This window comes from Parambassis ranga, chromosome 14 (genome assembly GCF_900634625.1).
Source record: "Parambassis ranga chromosome 14, fParRan2.1, whole genome shotgun sequence".
Lineage (NCBI taxonomy): Eukaryota > Metazoa > Chordata > Actinopteri > Ambassidae > Parambassis > Parambassis ranga.
Window position 1 is genome coordinate 4,971,245 of NC_041034.1, and position 20,357 is coordinate 4,991,601.

Sequence of the window (20,357 nt, forward strand, 5' to 3'; positions counted from 1 at the left end):
CCTAGCCTCTAGTGGCCACCTGAGAAACTGCGGGAACAACAATCACAAAATCGGATGCGTTGTAACTTCAGAAAAAGAAAAAACATAAACATCTCATCAAGTGCATAATAAGCAACTTATTGTTTATTTATTGTTTATACTGTTAGGTGACACGTGAGGGATTTCTGGAGACAGAAACAGTAACTAACTTTCTCCACCAGTGTGCAAAAGTGACAAAATGCAGTTTTAAAGGGCCATTGTCTGAAGTCAGTCAGCTGTAAACAGCAGGTCATGGCTTCGTATAGGACTACCTAAACACTTATCATCCGGGGAAGAATTGGTCATTGGTTTAGACTAGAGTTTGCATCCATTAAAGATGTATGTCGTCCTTATATCATTATAGTATATACACGATACAAGATAAATTAACTGCAGATAATGTTTATACATGCTAATATAGTTCTGAAAAACAAATAATGAAAGCTTTATACATGGAGTAAGGCATAGAATATATACAGAACTAACCTAAAAGGAATTAGTATCAAACATCTGTCAAATATACACAACGCAACAAAACAAAGAATTCAAAACATCTTATAGTATGTACAAAAATACTTATGCAAATGCCCCTAGGAATGTCTTAATAGAAAAAATAATAGGAATCTTGTCAGGAGGACATCACATTATTAAACATGCACTTGTCTGTCCAGCGGTGGGTCTACATGTTTGATTGGGTAACAGTGAATCACTGAGAAGAAGCGGTTCGTGGTGCTGGGATACTTGGTCTAATGTGCTCATTGGTCCTCGTGGTTTTGGTCGTCCTGACCTACAGTACGGTCCAGTAATCTCATAGGGATCTTAGATGTGACACTAGCTACACTTTGGACTCACTCTCTATGTTAGCAACGTCCCCGTTCCTCTCAGTCTGCTGCTGGCTCTTCCCCTGTGTGTCCAGGCTGGTTTGTGTCTCCTGACCCTCCTGTTCAGACTCCGGCAGCCCCTGCTGGCTCAGCTTGCTGGCCAGTGACCAGGTGAGAGGCAGGCGGGCGCGGCTGGCCATGTCAGCGAGCTCTTTGGCACTGCAGGTGGGTGTGTCCGTTTCGTAGATGTCATGGAAGCTGTTGTAGTCCACCTCGTAGAAGCCATCCTCCAGGGTCAGGACGGGCGTGAAGCGGTAGCCCCACTTGATCTCACTGCTGACGTAAGAGCTCCTCGCCTGGCATGTCATGCCTGGAGACACACATTAAAAGCATAACTTGTTAAAAAGAAGTTGTTACTGGGTCAGTTATCTCAACTTTGTTCCATTTCTGGAATTCAGAGTGAGCATGTCTATGAGCAGCACACACTGATGGAGAAGAGAAACCATCCATCCTGAGGTCAGCTGGTAGAGTTTAGCCTGCAGTCTGTGGGTTTGAGTTGGTTTTTCAGTGGGCAGTATCAATGGACACAGGTGTTCTGTTCTTTTGTTAATACTGCTCTCTATGAATCACCAAGACGTCTTTGAGTGTCATAGGATTTTATTTATCAGAACCTATTTTGTTTGCTACAAGCCTGTAATTATAGACTTTAACTCCTAACCCAGACTAGACATATATCGGTTCCAGAAGACTCATGAGGTCATGCTGCATGTGTTAATGGGACTGGAGCTGATGGCAGCTGAAAATGTCGCCCACAACACAGGAGTGGTTTTCCTTGTAAAAAGTGTTTAATGGTATAAATACAGGAGTTCTGAGATGATCTTTAGCCTGTTTTTAATGCCTAATCCTACCTTTTGTTTTTTTTTTTTATGCCAAATAGGGCAGCAGTGGCTCAGTGGTAGAGCAGGGTTGTCCAATAACTGGAAGGTTGGTGGTTCAATCCCAGCTCTGCCCTAATCATTGTTGTGTGTCCTTGGGCAAGGCACTCACTGGTGTATGAATGTGTATGAATGAATCGGCAGTGGTCTGAGAGGCCGACCACTGCCGCACCTTGGCAGCCACTCCCCCGTGGGAGCTGTGGCTACATGTGTAGTTTATCACTGCCACTCTGTGTCATTGTGGTGTGAAGGAATAATGCGTCTTTCAATGTCCTAGAAAAGCACTATTTAAGTTTGATGTATTATTATTATTTATTATTAAGTCCAGCAACTAGCACATGAAAACAAAACAGCTGGCATTGTCAGGGGGGTTGAACTCAGCTCGCCTCTCACCTCCTCACTGGAACTTTTGCAGCAATATGATCATATGTTTCATTAGCAGAAACTTAACCATGTGTCGTATCTGGCGTATTTTCAACCAAATGTTTTTTTTAATGGGGACGTGTTGACTGACTCACTGGTCCATCTAGTGGTTGCAGCTGGTATTACCTAAATGTACAGTCTGTGGTTTGCTGGTTATTATGCTAACGTCAGTATCTCTGCAATAAATAGATGTTGGATTCAGTAGATGATGCTGCTACAACTTGACTCTGATTGTTTATTTTGGCCACACTAATAGTGTGTAGAATTAGCAGCCAGCGCAAACAACTGGGTCACTTTGATACAGAAGAAAAGCAGCCGTAAGTGGCCTCTTTTCTCTTCTGATTAGTCAGCAGATTTAAGGGCCGTTTATTTGTGATGGGCATCAGAGATAATTGTATCCTCGGGAAGCGTTAATCACACTGAATCTGAACGATTTAAGTGAGTTGTGACTCTGAGAAGAAGGTGTGAATCTGACACATATTGCAGATATTTTTAGCTGAAGCTGACAAGCAGCCCCCCCACCCTCCCTCCTGTCATTAGTGTGTAAATGCCTTTCTGCCCTGCACGCCGGTTTGTTCTTGTTGTCGCTGCCTCACCCGCCCACCACATCCCTCCTTATTCTCTCCCTGTCGCCTGTCTAAGGGTCCCCTTGGTGTCTACTCAGCTCAGCATCCCCCATCGGGCAGACGCTACGCATACACGTCACCTTCCAGAAACCATTCATTTGCATCGCTTTGGAATCTTTACAATCAACAGCTTTTAGAGCTGCCTCTACATGAAGCTGCAATAACCAACATGCACCTGCCCCTTTCACTTCACACGTTATCTTTACTTCTTGTCTCCATTCTCACCTCACTTCAGTTCCTTTGTGGAAACGAACAAATAATTTGACCTCGCTGCAAACAGCATATCAACATTTGAGGCAGCCAGTTTTAAAGAAATGACAGCACAGCCCAGTTCTCTGCTTCCTCAGGCAGAGCGATCATTCTCAGCGATCAGTGATGAGGTTTATTTTTTCCCCATTTTTAGCCGTGACAGCAGAGCAGCTCTGCTTTGCTGGAAGAGTTGTCATAAAACGTAGCAAACAGACAAATGCTGACAGCTTTAAATATCACCCGGCCTGTCGTCTACTAAGGTCATTATTAGGTCAGATTTTCTACTTATCTGTTCTGCCTCCACTGTGTTTTATACAGTGTTTTCAAATTACCCAAATTTCCCAGAGGGACCTTCCCAAAGGGATTAATAAAGTATATTTTATTCTATTCTATTCTAAATATAACTGAAAGTTTGTAAATCTGGTAGAATTTTATATATTTTAGGATAAATATGACTTCAAACATCAGCAGAAGTTTGGGGTCAGAAAAGGATCAATCAAATGAAACAGACAGATTTCTCTTCTTTGTTGACGGACCACTCCTAGGGAGGGTAACGATGGACTTTTGTATACAGTCCGTCTGTGGATTTGTGGAGTTGAGTCCAAACTCTTTAGAGATGGATGTGTAACCTTTTCCACCTTAAAGCACAGCAACAACAACTGTTCGTGAGATACCGTCTCTTCACTTTAGGGAGGCTGTTGTGAAACTTTTGCAGGTCAGTAGGGGATCAAGTTTTTGGGATCTCACATGAGTTTTTCAGGATCTTCTTCAGGACAAAAGCTCTTCTGGGGCTTCATAGGTGTTTTAAGATTAGTGTATTCAGGCTCCCAAAACGCCGGATCTGTGTGGATGAAATGCCCATACGATGAAAAACTTTTGCGGATATGCCTAAACCCGTCATCTTACTACCACCCAAACAAGCACCACAGTCAGAGAATTAATGTCAACACAAGACCTTAGAGAGAGCCATGCACACATTCATTTCCAGCAGATTAGATTATTGTAATGTCTGCTCACTGACTTTCCTCTGTTACAACGCCTACACTGCTGTGACAGGTCCAAACTCTTTTATCTGCTTTAATGATGAATTTTAATTTTTTGTTTTGTTTTTCTTTGATCACTGATTTTAGTTGTAAACCTCTGTAGTTCTTTTAAATGAAGCCTTTTATTTATGTGCAGCAGTGTAAGTGGTGCTATACACATAAAACTGTCATTTTAGGGTAGAAAAACACTGAGCACATCTGCATGAAGCTTCTCCACCATTTTCCTGGCTACTATGATGGCAGAGTAAATGGTAATGATAATAATGATCATTTGAATCAATCATTGCAGTCTGCAGTCTGTAACTCAGCCTGAAGGTTTTGACTTATATAAGGTTTATAGATCGCCAGCTGTAGCCAGGAGTTGGTTTAATCACTTTCTGGCTCTGTTCACCTGTGTTTAGATATTCATCAGTGTGCTCCGTGTCTCAGCTGCCTGCAGGACACTGAATCCTCTGTGAGCCTTCAGCAGCTGCTTCACTACACACCCAGCAGCCATTAGGGTTAGGGTCTTGTTGAGCTCATGCAGTGATGGATCAGTGCTGTTCTGGGAGCATGCAAAGAGCCAACAGCACTGGCTGCTGAGCACCAAGGAGGCTTTAGCATATGAGTCATAGTTAGTGCTTGAAGGTCTGTGGTTCACTGTACATCAGTGAGCTCCAACTACAGGCTGAGCATGCTGCTGTGTATTCAGCAGTGGGTTAATGTTCAAGATGATTGAAACGACAGGGGTTTACATAACAATGTACGCTCCATGGAGGTAAAAATAGGCTGCATGTGTGAAGACTTGATATCATGGCGGAGAAGCTTGTTGAAGAATTTGGGGGTCTTTGGTGCAAAATTAAATCTACTGAGCAGCAACTGTTTGTAAGCTATAGATGCACAGATGTCACTTCCTCCCTTAAACATTCGGACTGAGTGGAAAAACAAGCAGCAACTTGGCTACCTTCAGAAGGAGTAAAATTGATGATTATCTTAGATTAAAGGCAGCTAGACTCAACAGTGATCATTAAAACTTAACAAAGCAGCAGCGGTGCATGAACATGATCATTTGGGCGGAAACCAGGTCTCCTGACAACCATACACTGTAAGGAATATATACATGATTTATTAAGAAGTCATGCCTCGCCTGTTATTAGTGTCTAAATAATGGTCTTTGTGTAGCCGACAGTCCTTCTCTTTGTTTTAAAGGTAGGGTAGGAGATTTCATTCTGATGCACTTTTTGTTAAATTAGTGTAACTTCTCTTTACAATCCGATAGCAACCAATTAGTTTGGCAGTTTCGCTTTAAAACGAAGAATATTAATCATCTGTGGATGCACACCCTGCGCGGAGTATTGGCTGGTTGTCACTCTCTTCCTGCTCTGCGCGCACCAGAGAGGTACGTGCATGATGGCCGAAGTCACAGACCGCAGCTCGTCTTCAGGTAATGCGCGTCCATGTGATTGGGGAGGCGTGGCTTCGGGGTGAGCTCCAAGAGAAAGGGGCATGTGTTTACTTTCGAAATCTGGCTGAGTCTCACTGAGTTTTCAAAATCTCCTACCTTACCTTTAAGGAACAAAAGGCTCATTATCATGACTATTTTTAAATAAAAAAGGTTAAGACATAAATAATGGATGATAAATATTTATATAATATAATATTTATAGAGGAGTCTTTTAACCAGTCCTGCTAAGTACTGTATGTCAGAGCGATGGTTCAGCAGCAGCGCATGTTGCTTCCTCTCTCTTTTCTCTGTTAAACCAGATCTTGTTGGATCTATTTAGTCCCACATCAGCTCTTTCTTTTTTTTAGATGTGTTTTTGGCTCAACAAGCTTTTTGCCTCTCATTGGCTGGAGCCACGGTGACTTCCTCATCTCTTGACGTCACATGCGTACCCTCTATGGACATGTATGTGTAAGGAAAAGATTTGATCAGAGTGATGACTCACCTGTGGCCTCCACCATCCCCTCCAGGATCACAACGATTTCCAGGTCCTCCTTGGACAGGTGGGCCTGTGAGATCTCCCAAAAGGGGCTGTTCTGGTTTATCTCATGGCAGATGATGAGCGGCGATACCAGGAAGAGCCTGTCGTCTCCTGTGTTGTAACCCACATTCATGTCCGTCTGGTTCAGAGGGATGAACTCCCCCTCCTTGGTCTGCTTAGACTTGATAAGCTTGGCCCTGATTGAAGCCTCGACGATGTGCGAGTTTCGGAGGTCTCCGACTCTGAACATCAGGCACAGCCGTCCATCTCTCATGGAGATGACCGCATTGGTGGAAAACACTAATGTCTCAGCTCGTTTCTTGGGCTGCGAGATCTTCACAAACATGCAGCCCACCATGAAGGCATTCACAATAGATCCCAGCACTGACTGAACTAAAAGCAGAACTATTCCCTCGGGGCATTTGTCCGTGATGACTCTGTATCCATAACCAATGGTGGTCTCTGTCTCAATAGAGAACAGAAACGCTGATACAAACCCATTGAGGTTATTGACACATGGAGTCCACTGGTTGTCTGCTATATGGTCCAGATCGCCCCGGAGATAGGCAATAAGCCACCACATAAAGCCAAAGAAGAGCCATGTTACGGTGTAAACAAGCACAAAGATGAAAAGATTAAACCTCCACTTCAGATCGACCAGTGTGGTGAAAATGTCTGTCAGATAGCGGTACGTCTCTCTGACGTTTCCGTGGTGGACGTTGCATTTCCCGTCTTTCTGGACGTAGCGCTGGATCTTCTTTGCCCGGTCCATTTCTGCCAGCTGTTTAGGCAGGTCCTCCCGGGCCTGCTTTGGCAACTTGGCTGGTTTGATGATGGCAGGGCTCTCCACATCCTGCTCCATTGGGGGGTTCTAGGTGGATTCAAGCCTGTAAGAAGGACAACTTGGTGACAAAGAAGTCTTCATTATACAGTGCTGCAGAACCATAGTTTATTTATGATAGTCATGTTGACTCAGTCGTTACTATCTGGTTGTGATGATGTCACCTAATAAAACGGAGTCTAAGTGACTTCATATTGAGTCAGAGTGTGGCACAATACACTAACATGTATGCAAACAATATCATAAACAACAAACCACCCACTCTGATAATGTTTCGAGTGATCCACCGGCAGCACTGAACCGCACTCCTATAGAACAGCTGAGAGAAAATGTGTCACCGCCCACGCTGCCAGCAGTAAACTACTCTATGTCACATAACTCATGCGACTGTGTAACACTGAGGGCTCCTAAGGATCCAGCGAGGTGAGGGTGAACAGTAACTGTGTCAAAGCGGAGTTTTGACTGTGATCTAATCTGTGTCCATTTCTATATTTAACTGGAGAGCTGCAGTCGTCTCATCTCATTGGCTCTAATAAGTGAATATTGATGTGTTTTTAGTACCAGTTAGAGGTCAGCTAATGCAACAACAACAAAAAAAACATCCAGGAGGACCTCCACCTCTGCAGCTTTTTCAGCCTATTTCTCTCTCCACTGCCCACACCCCCACCCCCACCAGCCTACCACAACATTCTGTAGAGTATGCTGTAGTATTTTGTCTGTGTTGATGTGTTGTTCACGAGGATCTGCTTAGACAGGAGTTCAACAACCACTCCACCTCCAGCATGTTCAAACGCTGTTTTTCAAGCAACACTTCTGCAGGAAGGAAGCTGCTTTTCATAGCCGAGGCTTGCTGTCATTTTGTTGGGAGAAAAAGAGGATTTATTTATATATTTAGAGGATAATGTCAGCATCTTTTGCTTTTCATTCTGTTATTATTGCACTAGAGGGGAAATACAGCAGAAAAGATCAAGTACTTACACAATGATACAATACTTGACTAGACAAAATATAACATCTATAACACGAAAAAACCCTCCATGGCTTCCTGACTCTAACCCACACACAAAGAAAGCTAGCAAGTAGTTGTTAGCATGGCATGAAATCCACTTGCAGACAGGACCCTGACTGGTCCGGATCGCCCACAGTTCAGTCACAAAGACAAAGCTCTAAACCTGATTAGATGGATTTCTGACAAATCTCATGAGAATCCTACGTCTTAAGTCTTAAATATAAGTGTGTTTCATGGAGCTGTTTGTCAGATTGACAAGACTCAAAATAAACTCTGCCCCCCTGAAACCTCTCCGCCTGTGTTACATTTCTGTGTCGTCTCATGCTGCAGCTTATGTTGCAGTCAGGATGTGACTTCCAGCATTTCACGGGCCTTATGCTGCTCTGTGCTTATCTGTCCATATTTATTCAGTGTGTGTTGAGCTAATCTGAAAACAGCAGAGAGAGAGAGGAACAAAAATAAGCGCAGCAGAATTGTAGTGTGATGTGGCTGTTACAAGTTTGTTTTTTGTTTGTCACACCTTTGGCTGTGATGTGGACTGACCTGACATCAGGCAGACCTCAGCTCCTCTTTACTGCGCACATACATAGCCTAAGCCACCATCAGTGTTTCCACCACTGGAACAAATGGCTGTGTTGAAGCCGTTCTGCTCTCCATTCACGGGGGAATATTATGAGCTTGAACAGCGCAGGTTTCCATGGCAACGCACAGCTCAGTCTACCAAGTGCTCACAATATAGCAGGAATGTACTGGATGTGGCCACGGCGTTGGATAACATTTGTGCGTTTCATCCTGTTTCAGTAGGGCCTGAGGAAGAACAATGTAGAGGGATCTGCTTTGTGCATACAGCTGCCATTCATGTAACACCTGCTTTTTTCTAATTCTGAATGTCTCTGATATTATAATACAGGCTTGTTTAGAGGAGGATAATTCTACTGCAAAGTACAGGCACAATAAAAGTCGACAGGCTGCTGCTGTTTCTCACAGCTATAGCTACATGGATTAATTTAGCATTTTACAGTTTACACAGCTTTACTCTTTTGTTCACTCTCATTGTTTTTTGTTTTCCTGCAGCATATTCTTAGCCCTGCTAGCACAGAAATGCATTAATAATGACTGCTAACGTAAGCAGTTTTAGGTGAGATGCTTCCAGGACAAACAAGAGGAGCACAGAGTGAATCTCTTCCATCTGATCGCAGATTTTAAAATCTATCTAAATAAAAAAGTAAAATGTAATGGTCAAAATAAATAAATAAAAGGACTATTGTTTTCAAACCTATCAACAACGGTGTGCTAGCCTTGTTGGTACAGCTGCTAGTTTCCAGTCTAGCATGACATGTACAGAGTTCAGATAAAAAGGCAACATTAGCAATGCTCATAACAACTTTAAAAGAATAGTTTGTTGGTTTAAGAAGCAGGTTTCTTATTTCTATTCCCTGGAACTAGTTTGTTAAAAAAATAAATCATTTATGATGTCGCTAAATCTACATGTCTACAAGGACACAAGCAAACGTATACAGAACTACACAGCCTGGTAGTTTGGTAACATACCTCCAAAACACATTATTTTGAGTGAATGATAAGCTATTGTTTTCTCAGTCTTTTTATCTGTCACAGTTATTTTATTCATGCCTCAGTTTCCTGTTCTCCTTTGTGTCATCTCTGCTGTGTGGGGGGAGATTGTTGACCAGGTAGCTACATCCAGATGTGCCCAAACTCATGCGAGGGCCACATGGGGACGCCGGCTATTTCTAGGCAAACAAACAACTGCACAGACACTACAGATGTCACATATAAATGTTTTTTTCAGAGCTCTACAAAGTATTTCTCTACCGCTAAAATGATGCGTGAGCTGACCTGTATCAGGAAAAGAATGAGATGGTCAGTAAGCTAGGTTATCAACATCTGACTGAGGGAAGGGATGATGCCATGTGAACTCTGTAAAACGACATCTTTGTAGCCACCATAATGCATGTCCCCCCCTTATAAAATCTACTCCATCATTATTAACAGAAGTGACAGTTACAGGACCAGTGTGTGGGATTTAGTGACACCTAGTGGTGGAGGTGCAGATTGCAGCCAGACATTCCTGCTTCTAGATTCTCCCAAAATTTGACAGCCTGGTTCTTTAAACTTGAAACATGAGAAACGGACCTGTGTGCTGAATCATGTTACTGATCCAAGTTTCAGGATTCAACATTCAGAGAAAGACTACGGAACGGGGACCGTGTACATGGTTCAGGTATCAGACTGAGCTGAGCAACAAAAACACCTGATACTTCAACCCAAACGACTAAACAATTATATCATCTAGTTTTTATTATACAGATAAAAACTGCTTTTACTAAACACCACATAATTATATTAACTATGTTTCCTTAGAAAATGAAGTTAAATCCCCAAGATAAGGTATTAAGATCACTTTAATTAATCTGTAGTCCTAAAAGAACATAATTCCACCGGATCCCTCAGCTAATTACAAGCGTGAGTGTTTTCTAATTGAGTATTAGAGTCTGTCACAGCTATTCTCTCATTTTCACGTTACAATCCAAAGCAGGACTCCTCTGTTATTATATGATCTTCCTGAAGGCACATCATGCGCTGTATTTATAAATGGGTTTCTTAGACTAAATAATTAATAATTGGACTTCTGTCACGACCTGGAGTCAGATTCATGCTCAGGTTTTTGTTGCTGTGCTTAAATCAGATCTATAGTTTGTGTTATTGATGGACGTAAGTGTCAGAAATGGTAATTCTGCATCCCTATAAAGGCATTTAAAGTGTATACACAGAGGCTACAATCATGATTTCCCTTAACAAAGACCTCTGAGAGACACAGAGTAAAGTTCATTTATGTGATTAAATGCGTTTATATCACGACATGTGGTCATTTAGGACAATCAGCGCTTTATAAGACAGAACTTCCTTCAGCTGAGGACACTATTTGATGGAGAATCAGGTTTAATTTAAACTTTACTTTTGTCTGATCAATTTCACATCTACCTGTAATAAAATCATATTATTTAGCTTCTCAGCAGGGTTTTATTATGAAGCAGCTTAAGCTAAATGATTGGAAGAGAGAGAGAGAGAGAGAGAGAGAGAGAGAGAGAGAGCAAACTACCAGGCTGGAGAATTCCCGTTGTCATGGAGATGGAGGTGATCCAGATTTTAATGATAGCAGCCTCTTAATGTTGGTTCTTTTTTTTTTCCTGCCTTTTAAACGCAGCAGAGCGGCTCGTTTCTTAGCCCGGTCCGTCCGTGGTGTCCCGTGGTGCTGTGAGGGCCGTGGGCCCGCAGGCTCACTCAGCCTGGAACATTTTCTTCAGCACCTTCCAGTTTCTTCCATCTGACCGGCTGCGTTTCCTTCATCATGTCAGTGGAGAGAGAGAAAAATCGGCCACCGGGATCTTCCGCAATTGATGCTCACGCTCACACATCTAAGATGCGCCTTTTTCTTACATGCTGATCATTAAATTAATTAATCACTGATACGTCTTACTCTTGTTATGTAACTCTCCACCGTCCCCCCTCACCACCACCACCACCACCACCACATATAACAGATGATTACATTTAACTAGCGATCATTAGGATCGCTACATGGGGCTGGCTTGCACGGGAGAAGGTGCTTACCTTGTGCAGCAGATCAATGATCACTCCCCGGGTCATTTTAAGCCGTTCTGTTCCCATAAAAAGAAAAATCTCCGCTGAGGTTGTAGTTGCTGATTATCAAGACGCTCTGCAAAAAAAAAACCCCGACTGAAGGAGAGCCACACTACATCCCCCTTTCCTCCATCCTCTCCATAGAAAAGGCATCGGCCGTCAGCCTCCACCCCTCAGCTGGGAGAGAGACATACGTGGGCACTGAGAGAGAGAGAGAGAGAGAGAGAGAGAGAGGCGGAGAAACGTGTGTTAACAATTACACACCGCTACACAGCTGTAAACAAACACTACATTAACAACACAACGGTATCATAAGCATGAATTAGGTCATTAAACTTGAGTTAGCATATTGCTAATATTGCTAATGCTAAAATGTATCAGGAAGTGCCGATTTTTTGGTGGCGTGCGTGCCTAATTTTTACAAAAGTATTGATCTGTTCTGAGGTCAAATTATTTTTTATTTATCACCCTCTAAACATTTTTACAGCTGGTTAATCAAAAGCCTTTGTTTGACTTTTTTTGGTCGCCATCTTGACCCCTTCCATATTTGGAGAAAGGGGGCGGGGCTAACTGAGAAGACGAGGTCCACCTACACCAGACCTGCTGATACAAACTGGCTGCTGAACCTCCTTAATGCATCACACAACTCTTATTATTATTTTAGTTTTATAGCTATTACAGCATATAGAGGTTCTTCCTTTTAACTACAGCCTTACCCAGATATTATTGTCTGGTCAGGTCTCAGGTCCCTGTGCTGCTCCAGCCTGCTGGTCTTGTTGGTAGAGTTCAGGCCAGGATCAGAGTACTCAGGAGGAAGGAGCTGTGGGTAAACCTTACTGTTACCAGCTCACCAACAATAAGAGCAGCTGGTTGGATACATGCAGGGCTTTTTATCTAAAGGTGGGCGTGTAATGTAGGAGCCATGTGACTGACTCGTTAGCCACTGAGTGCACAGTGATATGGCCAATGGGCCTAATGAGCCTAATGAGCTAACTACATAGTGCCAATGGACAATGTGTTTGAGGGATGACTAGGAGTGCCCGTCTGTCCTCTTACATGAGGCTGTGGGGACTGAGGGCTGGTCATCCTCTGGTGATGCCGTCTAATAGACAATGTGCTCATTATCGATCGCGTCCATCCACTGGGTCAGCTCATTCCTCAGCTCATTCCTCAGCTTTATTTGTTGTTGGGTGACGATCGTCTCCCAGGCCAGTTGCTCCATGTCAGGAAGATAGAGTCTTATATTTATCTGCTCTGAGGACACAGAGGAATATTATATTAGGTTCATGTGCCAATAAAACAGTCTGACAATAAATTGCATAATCATTCAGAGATACAGCATGTAACACAGCATTCCCCCTGTATGTCTTCACTGTGATAAACTCCAGGGAGGCTGCTACACCAAAGAAAACATCCAGGACAGAGAGGAGACACCAGAGATGACCAATAATGCCTGGATGCCTGGAATGAACCTCAGGAGGCCTCATACAAAGAATCACAACACTTTATTATCACTGTTATCAAGTCTTTGTGTAACTGTGCACAGAAAGTTAAGTCAAGGTAAACCAACTCGGCAATGCAGCTTTAACACGCCGTGGGCACGCCCCGGCAACGGTGTCTTGGGTTTTTTGGCACACCTGCTATTTGAATTATTACCGACAGCCTGTCACAAATCCCGTCACAGGGTTCAGTAAAAGCATTTTTAATCTGAGTGTCTCATATTATTGTTTGATATTAACAGGATATTAGTTGTATTCAGCCAATATTTTAATATCTTGTCACACTGCACAGGCACCTCCGTCAGCAAAACGTAAACAAACACCAAAAGCCAACATGATCACCTGTTTACCTGGAAATCTACTAATAAACCACCAGTTAGCAGTGAATTTATACCATTGATTAGGTTCTTTTTGACAAATATAAAACACATAAGGAACTGATGAAAATATTGTGCGCTTACTTTCACAGATTTTGAGTGAATCCTGGAAATGAGATCTCTGTCGGCTACAGGAGGAGGAGTGGAGGAGGCATGAGGAGTGGAGGAGGCCCGAGGAGTGGAAGAAGACTGAAGAGTGGAGGAGGCCCGAGGAGGAGGCCCGAGAAATGGAGGAGGCATGAGGAGTGGGGGAGGCCTGAAGAGTGGTGCTGGAAGTGGAGGCTGAGGGCCTACAATCCAAAACCTACAGGCCTGCAGCAGCATGTCAACCTGGTTCCACAGAAGTGGATGAATTAAAATGGAATAAAACATGGAGCTGGATTACAGGGTGACACTAACCACAGACAAAGAGCTGCTCGGTTCGACGCAGAAATATAAACCAGACTTTAAGAAGGGACAACCAGAGAGACACACCAACCAAAGCAGCGTCCAAATCCAAAGAGGAGCAGGAACCCAGAGTAATGATAGTGGAGTAATAGTTACTTCTTACTTTACCAGCACAGGATGAAGTACTCATGTTTTACTTAAAACAAGACAAACACATACTCAATCTGCATAAAATCACTTTGTGTAAGAGTTCCAAAAGTAAACTGCACTCAAGTTGCTCCATCAATATCTTATTATAACATTTATAGTTGCTGAACTTGGATGCTCTTGGTCTTGTACCACCCCACATCAGATGGAGGGCCGTGTGAAAGTCCACATCACTCTCCTCCTCTGAGGCTAATCACTGTGTATGTTAAGACTGCCTACAGGGTTGTAATGATTTCCTGGTAAATGATTTCCGACCTTTTCAGCAGAAGCAAGTGCATCGACGCTGTGATAAATGGCATCCAGTGGTTCCACAATGCAACATGAATCGAAGATTCAGGTGTGTGTCGCTAATCAGAGCTAGAGTCAGTATCCTCAGGCAGTGATGAAGTGCGGCAGAGGCTACTGGTTAACCTTTAAGTTTTTTCCACATAAGCATATGTATAAGACATGTAGATAGCAAGATCCCCATTGAAAATAATTTATATTCTTTCACAAATAAAAGAGAGAAACACACTGTGAGTACTTTTACAGTTTTGTTTTTACCATAAATTAAAGATGGTTTGATAACTAGAGCTTCCTAGAAGCTAACAAATAGAGAACAGAGGGATACATAACAATATAAAAAACATTAAAAACATTGCAAACATAACACTGGAAATAATCAATATGAGTATTGTTTCAGAGGATGAATGTAGCGTCTCTACTTTTGCCTGGAAACGATCAACACAATAAGCATATTGGCTTCCTTAGTGAAGTTAAATGAAGTGATACAACACTGATGCTAACTGTGAAAACCACAGAGGTGCTCATCTGATAAGTTCAGATAATAAATAAAACACATGACTACAATCAGAAGGTGCTCAGAGTTTGTTATCAAGTAGAATGTACCGTTAAAGAGCTGCGAAAACAACAAGGGAGACGCTACATAACAGTATTTCTGCCATAAGAGTTACTGCAAATATTAATTTTAGAATCCCTCCTCGGTAACTAACTGAATGAACACCGCCCAACTGTCCTCTTAAAATCTTTAAACACACTCCTCAGGAGGTTGCATAATAAAAAATACACTCTGAACACATTTAACCCTGAAACAAAGCTTAGTCCTAAAATATACAGACTTTACTTACTAACAATGTTCAATATTTACTACAACATCACTGCTTCAAACCTGTAAATGTGATGAGACATGGGTCCAATAATGCATCACTTCAAGGATCACAGCAAAGCTACAGTTAGACTGCGGATCTGAAGAGACAGAAATGACTTCTTTAAATGAGATGCATGTCAAGTCACCCACTTCTTCTAGTTTTTTTAGCACAATTTTGCACATTGGGATTTATAACCCAACACCTTCAGCTGCTTCAGTCCCTTGTTAGTGTCTACAGCAATCAGCCACAGTACTGCTGGGAAATTCGACACTGCAGTTACACAGAGGCTGGAATAAAACACCTCAAAGCCCCCAAAACACCACTTTGGAATGAGGATCTATACCTGGAATCAGTACTGTATAACTTCTGATATTTCTGGCTTTAGTGGCTGCTTTCTTGTAGATTTTGGAGTCTACCTTAGATGCCTGTATTAATTTTAAGTAAAGTCAAACTGCTGCAAATGTCCAACAAGCAATTTAGACCAACAGTGTAATGATATATGTGTTTAACAGAACAGGAGTGTGGCTGAATGCATCTAAGCAGACGGAGCTGAAATGTATCCTGATTACACTTTCTGTGCTGTCTACATTCACCTATGGAACTACGTTAAAGCTGCTGATTTCACATGTGTTGTTCCTGACCAATGGGTGGGGTTAGATGATCGCTGTGTTGCATTTTATACACCCAAACCCATCAGTGATGTCACAGAGTCCAGAAGAACCCCTGTACACCACAGCATCAAGCTGACAAATCACTGGAGGTCAGCAGAAGCACTGCATTTAGGGGTGTTACATTACTTTCTGTGGTAGTATCTGTGTTGTTTTATAAGCTTGGACTTCAATTAAATGTTTCTTCAGAATGTTTTCACTTTACGAAAATAAAAAAGGGGGAAAAATATATTTTTGGAGAAACTGAAATCAGCATAATTTAAAGGACACAGCACAAAATATTGGCAACGTCAATACAAAAACCAATATTGGCTGAGTTATAGTTAGAGTAAAACATGTATCCATCATTTTTTGCATTTGGTCCGATCCACCACGACTGTCTCCGCCCAGCTTCACCACCATGTAATCTTAAACTCATAGATGGGTCTCTTGCAGTAGTAATGGTTGATGAGGTGCTTGTCACAAACGCCAATGCACTGCTGCTCAGCAGCAATCCCTCGTTCAGCCAGGTCACTGACAATGCAGTGCAGCAGGTCATAAACATCTGCCACCGCCTCCCACGGCCCAAAGGAAACATCCACCTCGCAATGATGCTCAAAAAGCTTGGCTTCACTGTCCGAGCGCTCGAAGCGCAGAGAGTTAAACAGGGGACGCTCGTACGGCGTAATAGGCATCTCCTCTTTGTACACGCAGATCTTCAGCTTTGCAAATCGTGCCTTTTTCTGCATGGCTCTCAATTTGGCAATCTCCACAATGCGCTCCAGATTGTCTGAAAAGAGAACAGTCACGTTTATTTATGTAAGGTTTAAACAATTACACAGACAACACCCTGTAAAGCGATGCAGAAAATAAGAGCTACCTTTGTAGTATGGCAGCAGATCGAGGAAAGCCTGTCGAACTTTCTCCCCTGTGAGTGGCTGAATGTCCTCCAACCTGTCCAGCAACGGGCCGATGGAGTAGTACTGAGCCTCTCTGTGCACTGCTCTCACCCTGTCTTGGTGAGGAAGTTCACCTTCTCGGAGAAAGTTCAGAATGTCCCTTTGTATGGAAACAGTGTGCGTAAAATTAGACATCTATGAGATAAATCCTACTACTTACTACTACTACCCACACACACACACAGCCACCTTAATCATCCTACACACCCTCAGGGCCAGATGTATTATACTGAAACACTGACTCAAAATCCTCGTATGTATCGACATCTGTAGCCAATAAAGTTTTGATTCTGCTTAATTCTCTGCAGCAAAACCTGGAAGGCTTGTGAACATAACAGGATAAAATTAATGCAGAAAAACACAAACTCCTCCAGGGGGAAAATCTGCTGCAGTGCACAAAATGATGCCAACATGGAAGAAGATTTATTTTCCAACAAGACAATAGGCCCCAAAACACAGTTGGCTAAAAACATCCCAGCTGAATGTCTATGTGCCTGAAGTGAGCCAGCATTTGCTGAGGCTTTATTGCTTTATACAGGTACATAAGCTCCATCTCTAGTTCTGTGCACTCTTTGTTTGTAAATGTTTAATTGCACCCCCTCACCCACACACACTTTACTACAGGACTGACCTCCGCTCAAACTATGTCTTACATAAGTCATACCCCTACTCCGCTTGTTGTTGTATTTATATTTAAAGCAACTTGATTTTCCTTTTTCGCCGTGGTAGCAGCATGGCTCTAGGGATGATAATGTGGGTACACACTGGTCCAGACTGAAATATGTTTTTGTACAGGCATTAGTGTCCTTCACTGAAAGGCGCATCCTGACAATGGTGATCTCATCTTTTTTAATCTACGACGACAATGAGGGTATGATGCTGATTTTAGCAGGTCAGCAGCGTATCTGTGCCAGCTTGCTAGCATGTAGCTCAAAGCACTGTCGTGAATTTCAGAGCTGATAGCATGGCATGAGTCGGTGCACTTCTGGAGGCACTAAGGAATCAGTTTTGTAGGACAGGGGAGCATTCATTCTGAACGTAGTGCATTCAGCTCTTTATTTTTGCTCACACTGAGACTGCATACTGACATTTTTCATACCTATGTTAAATGTGCGGACATCAGCCGAATGCTCCAGTGAAATAATTATTCTAACTGGAGGCCAATAGATCACTGTATTTACCACAAAGTGTCTGTTAAACTCTGAAGATGTTATTACTGGAGGTGGCTGCACAACAACCCACAAAACGTAGTGCTGTTAATTAGCTGCACATTTTCAGTCTATTATCAGTCCATGTTTGTTCCCTGTGTAATGCAGAAAGACAGCTAGGAGATTGTCAGTCTTAAGACTGTTTAGGGACTATAGGCATATATGTCAGCTGAGAAAGCAGCAAATACCAAAAAAACAGCAGTAGCAACGAAACTGATATGTAAATTAGTTCTAGCAGCAGACACCAATTTGTTTCACAGAATACCTGATTCATGGATTCCTGTCAGAATATAATGAGCTGCCTTCAGCAGCTTGAAATGCTCTGCCTCGAAATGCAGAGCACTAATGGAAACTCTTCTGCTGCAATTAACAAACTTCCTTCTCCAGCACATAACGCTCCCATACTGCACATAGTCTAAAAGCAAACAACATAAATATTAGCCATGTCTCCCTTTTCTATGACCACCAACCTCACGGGCAGTGCTAACTCACCCGAAATATGCCCCATCCCGATCAATGAAGTAGCGGCCATCAGCATCACGTGGAATGTAATGACGCCCACTGAACATGGCAGCCAACATGGTGTCCTCGTATCGTCGCAGTGTGGACAGGCGTGTGGTGAAGTACGTTCCCCCGACGTTCAGAGAGATAACTTCTGGGAACTGTGAAATATGAAAACAAACAACTATATGAATTCAGCAAAGTAAAAAAAAAAGTTAAGTTTGATACTTGGACCCCTTGTAAATAACAGACCTCAACAACTAATAATCTATGTAACCCCTCTAACCATGTTACTATATTAATCTTCTGACAACTCCCTTTTAACCCCAACTGTACATTATTTCTCTATGCACAAGAGTCTAACCCACACTCAGGAGATGAAATGAAACAGTTAAATAATTAAAACACAAACAAGAGAGCCAATGAATCAATGAAACATATTTTAGACAGGGTTTCCACTACAAACTATGCAAACTATTTTTTAGACAAATTCAGGATAATGGCTTTTTGCAGATTTTATATATATATTCAATTACTTGATCAATTACACGATTTTATCAATTACTGCAATCTGCAACAAATAAGGTCAATTTAAACTAAAACAAATTCCTTCTCAAATGATGATTTATGACATTGCGTCCCTTAAGTGGATGGATAATGAAGGACCTAACACGGCAGATTATATAGGTCAAACTTCTGATTAATCAAAAGACATAAGTCCAAATGAAATATAATTATTAAGCTGAATTCTGGGGATTCTGGGCAATTTTATGGCCTCAATCACAACTACAACAACACATGTCATCTATTAATATCTCTCCACACTGACAGGTTGAGGGAAACTGGGCTGACAGGCTGCAGAAATAAGAAGATTAACTTGCTGTAGCCATGTTTAGCTCCCTCATCAGACTCCTCACGTGCTTACTCGATAAAGCAAGTCATGTGACACAACTGTCAGCCAATCATGACACGGCTTCTGCTGTTTGACCAATCACTGACCACTATAAAAATAGCCACCACAACACAGTTATTTAGTAGTAATATTATACATTCTGGTAAAAAAAAAAACTTTTGGGGCTTCATAACAGTAGCAGTGTGTCACTCGGCCGGTTCTGTATTTTAAGGTCATAACAAACAAATAAATGTGGATAACTAGCGCTAACGCTAATTAAAGTTATTAGCTCCTTGCTAGCTTGTATTGAGATGTTTTTCCGTCTAAAAGCGGCCTACCTCCTGCTCCTGGGTGTTCAGCGAGGACCGGAGCGGCTTGCTCAGGGCGAGGTTAGGTGTGGGGGAGGCCGGCTTTCGTAAGTCGTCCTCCGTAGAGTCCGAGCTGGACATGGCATCCCCCGGTTTCTCGGTGTCCCCCGCGGCCGAGAATACCACCATCACTCTGGGTAGAGGCAGCGTCCGTCTCTCCTGAATGAACCGTCTCACCCGTGTAGTCGCGGCGGGCAGCGGGCTGAAGGACAGAGCCTGACGCTCCCTGCTGCAGCCGTCCGAACCGCTAGAACTGCTCGAGCCATTCTGCTGCATGCGCGCGGCGGGCCAGCTCCAGGAACAGGGACGATAGCACGAGCCACAGCGCGCGACTGTCTGTCAAACCCACAACAACTACACGGCGCGAGGGGAGGGTGTGGCCGCAGAGCAGCTGGAGCTCGTGTCTGAGCGGGGCGAAGGCGGAAGTGGGAATATTCCTCCTCCGCAGATTAAAAACGCAAACACCTCAGACAGCAAACGGTTAATTAGGCCCGAGAGCACTATTGAAACCCTAGGGATTATTATTATAATTATTATAATAATAATTATTATTATTATTATGCCCCTATGAT

The 20,357-nt window shown here is 42.7% G+C and overlaps 2 protein-coding genes across 3 annotated transcripts; both read right to left on the bottom strand.

Annotated features, from left to right (window-relative positions):
- Positions 1-325: 325 nt before the first annotated feature.
- On the bottom strand, positions 326-11,629 carry LOC114446121 (G protein-activated inward rectifier potassium channel 2-like). Of its 2 annotated transcripts, none has more exons than XM_028421565.1 (3): positions 11,563-11,629; positions 6,044-6,966; positions 326-1,209 (listed from the first exon to the last, which is right to left on the bottom strand). In XM_028421565.1, exons 2-3 carry the CDS (start codon positions 6,939-6,941, stop codon positions 854-856), a joined length of 1,254 nt encoding a protein of 417 aa, XP_028277366.1. In that variant the 5' UTR covers positions 6,942-6,966; positions 11,563-11,629; the 3' UTR covers positions 326-853. The 2 variants fall into 2 exon arrangements, with proteins under 2 accessions (XP_028277366.1, XP_028277367.1); XM_028421566.1 differs by lacking the exon at positions 11,563-11,629 and adding an exon at positions 7,602-7,635.
- Positions 11,630-14,625: 2,996 nt separating this feature from the next.
- Positions 14,626-20,154, bottom strand: kctd7 (potassium channel tetramerization domain containing 7). Its single transcript, XM_028421587.1, has 4 exons — positions 19,756-20,154; positions 18,517-18,686; positions 16,738-16,916; positions 14,626-16,647 (listed from the first exon to the last, which is right to left on the bottom strand). Exons 1-4 carry the CDS (start codon positions 20,059-20,061, stop codon positions 16,271-16,273), a joined length of 1,032 nt encoding a protein of 343 aa, XP_028277388.1. The 5' UTR covers positions 20,062-20,154; the 3' UTR covers positions 14,626-16,270.
- Positions 20,155-20,357: the final 203 nt, after the last annotated feature.

Coding starts and splice junctions, on each gene's coding strand:
- kctd7 (XM_028421587.1), bottom strand. CDS start 20,061: ATGCAGCAGAATGGCTCGAGCAGTTCTAGCGGTTCGGACGGCTGCAGC. Junction 18,687..19,755: donor TGAACACCCAGGAGCAGGAG/GTAGGCCGCTTT, acceptor CATATTTCACAG/TTCCCAGAAGTTATCTCTCT. Junction 16,917..18,516: donor CGGGATGGGGCATATTTCGG/GTGAGTTAGCAC, acceptor TTCCATACAAAG/GGACATTCTGAACTTTCTCC.
- LOC114446121 (XM_028421565.1), bottom strand. CDS start 6,941: ATGGAGCAGGATGTGGAGAGCCCTGCCATCATCAAACCAGCCAAGTTG. Junction 1,210..6,043: donor GGGGATGGTGGAGGCCACAG/GTGAGTCATCAC, acceptor GTGTGTCTCCAG/GCATGACATGCCAGGCGAGG.